This window comes from Vanellus vanellus (genome assembly GCF_965231255.1).
Source record: "Vanellus vanellus genome assembly, chromosome: 28".
Classification (NCBI taxonomy): Eukaryota; Metazoa; Chordata; class Aves; order Charadriiformes; family Charadriidae; genus Vanellus; species Vanellus vanellus.
In genome coordinates, this window is record NC_138933.1 from 86,782 (window position 1) to 92,888 (window position 6,107).

Genomic DNA, 6,107 nt, shown 5'->3' on the forward strand with positions numbered 1-6,107 from the left:
TATTCTAAGCCAACTTGCACACAGAGCACTTTTAGATTCCTTTTTATTTCCTCAGTAGTTAGTATTTGCCGGGCTGTTTTGCATTTTGAGGAGCATTTATTGCTGCCAGGCAAACCAAACCCTTAAGCGCTTTAAATTAATGTCCTGATCCTATCAAGGCCAGCTTCCCAAATGTATATAAGGGGTAGCATCACTGTGGCACTTCAGCGGGATCTCTGTTCCTCTCCTGCAGAAGAGCTTCCCCTAAACTTTCATATTCCACCTTCAAATAAGCCACGATGAGCAGACAGGCGCCTACGGTGAGATCTGTCCTGGGACGAAGAGGCTTCAGTTCAGCTTCGGAGATTTGTGGTCGAAGCTACGCCGCCTCTGCCTGCCAACCCGGCCGATGCGGAGCTGGTGCCTACAGCAGCCGGAGCGTCTGCAACCTAGGTGGAAACAGGAGGATTTCCTACGTCAACGGGGTCTGCGGCACTGGATGTTTTGGAGACTTCGGCTTCGGAGGCGTAGGCTATGGTAGCGTTGGAGGAAGGGTTGGCCTTTGTGGCCCCAGGGGATATAGTATTGTGAGGGGTTACCCCGATCGCAAGGCGGATGGCATCCAAGGTATCTGCATCGACGAGCGTCTTCTGAAGCCCCTCTGCGTTGGGGTCGACCCGCTGGAACATGAGATACGCTGTCAGGAGAAGGAACAGATCAAGACCCTCAACACCCAGTTTGCCTGCTTCATCGACAAGGTGAGTGCAAACCTGCCCCGTGCTTGCACTTCTTCGAGAAAAGTGAAGCACAACCAAACCCCTCCAAAACCCCCAGCCCAGCTGACGGCATGAATCCCTGAGCCGGGTCCATGCAGGGGTGCAGGTTCCCACAGAGCCATGTTGGTTCAGACTGGGATCTTCAGGACTGGGGAAGGGCTCATTTCAGCCACGTACCGGTATTCGCTGGTGTTTGTATCGCGGCTGCGGTAGCACTGGACTTTCTTGCAGGTGTCTCCTCTCTGGACGGCTTCAGGTCAAGGCCGGGTTTCTCATTGCAACCTTGTTCTAGCTCAGCTAGAAGTTACAGCCCCGACAGGCTCATCTTTCTCTCCTGTGTTAGACACTTTTTTCCCCCTTTGTAAATAATATAGTGACCGTTCCGAAAACATTCCTGAAGGCAAAGGAGGTTAATCTTGATTTAGGCACCTAAACGTTAGATAGTCAAGTCTGAGCCACCACCTTAAGATCCCTTTGTAAAAAAACCAGAGACAAACAGGTTTCACCCTCTGGGGACTCAATCTCATCCTACAATACATCAGAGGCACCATCCAGAGGAGTTTTATTTCTATTCATTGGTGAGAAAGGCAGATTTAGACATATGACTTTTGGATTTCTGAATAATTTAGACGTGTGACTTTTAGATTTCTAAATAAGGGCAGATAATTTTATGACCATCGTGGCGTATCGCCTCTCACTTCCCCAAAACAGTGAGAGCAGACAGTTAAACCCGGTGCCAACTTACCGCCTTCATCTCTTTATTTGAAGAACTGCTGTTTTTTTGGCCTGCAGGTCCGATTCCTGGAGCAGCAGAACAAAGTGCTGGAGACCAAGTGGGGCCTCCTGCAGCAGTACGTCCTACCAAAGAAAGGGAAGAACCTTGAACTGTACTTTGAGAATTACATCTGCGACCTGCGGAAGCGCCTGGACTGCTTGCTCTGTGAGAAGCAAAAACTGGGCAGCGAAGAATGTGCCACCAGCCAGCTGGTGGAGGAGTTCAAGTGCAAGTAAGGACCTTCAGGTCTCCTCTAGCTGTTGGCATACCGCTTCTCTGGTTCATCTCAGGCAACATCTCCCAGACATGTGGCACATCCCCTTTGGGGATGTCACATTCTTCTGCCTCACTTGCAAACTCTTTGCATTGTTAATGCTGTTGCTCGTGAAGAAGCTTCTGATCTTGGGACGGTCTAATGTTTGGTCTCCAGACACTGATCTCACAGTGCCTGATGGCAATCTCTGAGCAAGGGAAGGTTGTTATTTATACCTGGTGGTTAATGTCTCTGTGTCTGATGGTATTGCTTTCCCTCAGCCTTTTCCTTCTCCTTTTCCAACAGATATGAAGAGGAAATCAACAGGCGCACAACTGTGGAGAACGAGTTTGTGGCACTCAAAAAGGTGAGAAGCTCAAAATACATGAATCACGATACCTATCAGAGGTTTATGTGGTGTGAAGCTTAGCTGAAATAGCGCCTTATTAGCAAACGCCCAGGGAAAAAATGTTATAATGAGCAGAAGGAGGGAGGCCTGTAAAGAGGCACAGGGTCAGAAAAAGAGGCAAATGAAAGTAGAAAGTAAAAATAATGTACCCTCAAAGCTTACATCATCGGCACGACAGCAATAGTTGTCTTACCCCACGCACAGTCTGGAAGTGTAATGGGAGGGTGGATTTGTGGAAGGGAGACAGAGCGGGAGAGGTCACGCTGGAATACCTGGTGTCTGAGATGCTGGTTATTTTCTGACCGTCTCTTCCCATCCTTTATACTTGGACATCAGAAAAGCAGAAATCATTTGAACAATATTAAAAAATGGTGTTTAAATACTCATTAGTCGATTCTGAGTTTGTAGCTACGTCCTAAGTAATAAATAAACTAATCCCTGTAAGTCACGTTGGCATGGTTTTGTTTTCCTTCAGGAGACACCAGGGCATCTTGACTCACCCTCTCACACCTTCCTACTCCTGAAATCTTGTTGAAACATGTTTCTCTCTTATTGGCGCTGCCTCTGTCTTCCGTGAGTTTCTCCAATGTTTTCGGCGAGATTGGGCTGGACCGTGTCTCCTCTCTTTCAGGATGCAGACTGTATCTTTTTGAACAAGGAAGAGCTGGAGGTGAAGGTGGATCTGTTGAGAAGGCAGCTGGAGTTGTTGAAATGTGTATTTGAGGAGGTGAGTGTCTCTGGTCCGCCCCAGGAGTCTGGTAGTGCTGTCTCATCCTTCAGGTTCTCCAAATTTCTACATCTCGAAATCCCTCTTGGACATCTCTCATCCCAAGCCCTGAATACTTGAAAGCATGGAACTACGAGGTTGATATAATATTAGCATGGAATCATAGAATTGTCTAGGTTGGAAGGGACCTTTAAGATCATCTGATCCAACCGTGATTATGCATTCTTAATGCAGCTCCAGGTATGAATTGGCCGTGTCCTAACTCTACCCCTGAGACAAGAGATGCGTCTGTCTCGTTACTCCGGATTGCAGTTGTCTGATTAGAGCTAAAGAAACTCCCAGCTTCACCCTGTCATTAACATCAGTAAAGCAGCTGAAGATGACAGGATACCAAGGGTTAAGTCACTCAGATTCCTTGCCCTTGATGTGGACAGAATTGCTGCAGGTCAGCATGTAGGTCAGCAGCTGACATGTGGCAACTCATCCAGCAGGGAGGATTTTCTGCTGAGCCAACCCCAGGGACATTTCTTGACTTGTTATACCCACCAGCTGAGCAGTGTGGCTCTTTGTTCCAGCCCTTCCTTCCCTACAAAGCCTGAGAACTGCTAACAGCTGACTAAGCCATTCCCCAACCTGTAGGAACGAGCTCAGGTGGATCGCCAGCTATGCGACACCTCGGTCATCGTGAAAATGGACAACAACCGCGACCTGGACATGGAAAGCATCATCAAGAACGTTGAATGCTGGTACCAAGAAATAGCTCAGAAGAGCAAAGAAGAAGTTGACGCTTTCTACCAAACCAGGGTGAGTAAGAAGCAACCTGGGCGTCTGCCTGGCAGCTTAACAGGCTGCAGGTCAAAAACGACCATTGTCTTCTTTCTTGGTTCCAGTTCCAGGAGCTTCAGGATAAGAGAGGCAAGTACTGCGACGATCTGCAGAGCAACAAGTGCGAGATCTCAGAGCTAACCCGGATGATACAGAAGCTGCAGTGTGAACTGGAGAACGTGAAGAAGCAGGTAGGAGAGGCCCAGAGGCGATGTCTCCAGAAAGGGCAATGTCTTGGAGGACAGCTCAGATACGGGGAAAGATGATGCATTGGCCTTTAGTAGACTTAAAGCTGCTCTAGGCTGTAGTTGGAAAGCGTATAGTTGAAAAGTGGATAGATAGAAGGAAAGATGGTGGGATTTTTTCTCTCTTTGCAATTGAAAGAGCAGATTAATCCCAAACCAGAATGTCCGGGAATTAGGAAACGAAGCCTTGAAGCCACCTACACTGTTATCCTCCCCTCTGACAGGTCTCCTGCCTGCAAACCTCCATTTGTGATGTTGAGCAGCGCGGGGATTGTGCCCTCAAGGATGCCCGGGAGAAGCATGTTGAGCTGCAGAATGCCCTCCAGAAGGCCAAGGACGAGCTGGCTTGCATGCTGCGGGATTACCAGGAGCTGCTGAACGTCAAGCTGGCCCTGGATATCGAGATCGCCACATACAAGACTCTACTGGAGGGTGAAGAGAGCAGGTGGGTGACAGAGACCTTGTCCCTTTACTCCTGTATATCACAGGCCAGAACGATTCCAGCTCCCAAGTGAATTTTGCCGCTCCAGGATCCTCCCAGGCTCACAGAAACTGGGGCTGGAGAGGTGGCTGGAGGCCACCCAGGCCACCCTCGTGCCAGCAAAAACAGCTCCTGTCCTAGGGATAGTCAGGCGCGTTACAACAAGGGATTAAGTGGGCTGGATGTATGGCTGGAAGTTATGAGTAACGTCAGGTTTCCAGATGTACGTGCAACTGGTTAACAGGATAACGCGTATTTATCTTCTCTCCCCTTACAGGATATGTGTGGGGAACCCGGTGAGCGTGTGTAAGTAACCCAAAAATTTACAGCCATGAGGGTTTCTGGCTTTAGGAAAGGCAGTTTATGGAGTATCTGTCTTCCCCATCTCCCTCTGCCTCCGCCTCCCTTTGCCATTTCGGCCCAGGCTGACTTTGAAGGTTTACTTCCAGAAATCTCAAATACCTCTGAATTAAAAAAAAAACAACCCAAAACAAAACACAAACTTTATCAACCTTTGGATGGAGGGGGGAAGGTCAAATTCATGACCCTTTTCTACTCTTGGAGGCAACAGCGAGCTGTCCTGGTGAACCCTCCAGGCAACGCACCGACCTGGGAAAGAATTTGCCACCAGCCAGATGAAGCAAAGTGGGAACGGGGAGGATCTGCGAGGGGATGTACTGGGACACGGGGGAGGAGTTGGAAGGAGCAGGGGCTCAGATACGTTGGACAAATCTAGAGGAAATCAGGTTGGGTCGGTTCAGCCACTCGTGAAACAACTTGCCTTGTGAAAGTCTTCCAGTTTTCCTCTCTCAGTAATTAATCCCGTGGGCTGTCTTGCAGCTGTGGTCAGCAGCGGCTACAATATCCCCGACGACTGCGGGATGCTGGCTGCAAACGGGGCTGCGTGTGGCTACGGCTCCCTGGGGAGAAGGTCCGGACGACACGGCTCCCAGAACGGAGGATTCAGCTCCCGGAGCGCTGGGATCCATCCCAAGAGAGTCATCAGCTCGGTGGCCAAGCAGTGTGTCCCAGAGGTGTATTGCCAAGCCGGAGGGGTCAACTGCAAAAATGGGGGATTCAGTTCCCGGAGCGGGGGGTACCCAGCCCGCACCGTCATCAGCACGGGAAACGGGGGCTTGAACGCTAGGATGGGGGCTTGCCAAGCTGGTGGGGTGGTCAGCTTCGGAAACCAAGGCTGCGTCATCAGGCAGCTGGGGGGCTCTCCCGTCGTGGTCGCGAACAGCCCTGAAGTGGTGGGGTGCAACAACGGCGTGGTGGGCAACTACGGGGTTGTCAGAGACCCGTGCGTTGTCCCATAGGGCCACCGGCTGGGGAGGTGGCACAGCCAGCAACGTCGGAGAGCAAGGCCCAGACGCGCAGGTCCTACCACCGAGATGATGCAGGATAGCTTCTCTGCCCACTAGTAGCGACATTTGTCACCCAGCCTATCCCCCCGATTATTAGCATCGGATACAGACCCCACCAAGTCACATTTTCAGAGTCCCCAACCCTAAAGACACCCCCAACAAGCTTCTCCAGCAGGTGCTCACCACAGTGTTACTTCTCTGAGTTTATACTGTCGGGATTATCGCAGCTTTAAGGGTTTGCTTGTGGCGCTGCCTTCTCTCTCCGGCTTT

At 50.3% G+C, this 6,107-nt stretch overlaps 1 protein-coding gene across 1 annotated transcript; it reads left to right on the plus strand.

Annotated features, from left to right (window-relative positions):
• Positions 1 to 278: 278 nt before the first annotated feature.
• LOC309682344 (keratin, type II cytoskeletal 4-like) lies at positions 279 to 5,789 on the plus strand (the record flags this gene model as incomplete). The annotated part of the gene is made up of 9 exons (XM_082496422.1): positions 279 to 737; positions 1,548 to 1,762; positions 2,090 to 2,150; positions 2,824 to 2,919; positions 3,559 to 3,723; positions 3,810 to 3,935; positions 4,214 to 4,434; positions 4,748 to 4,776; positions 5,311 to 5,789. The coding sequence occupies 9 exons, from the start codon at positions 279 to 281 to the stop codon at positions 5,787 to 5,789; spliced, it is 1,851 nt and encodes a 616-aa protein (XP_082352548.1).
• Between the last annotated feature and the right edge of the window lie 318 nt (positions 5,790 to 6,107).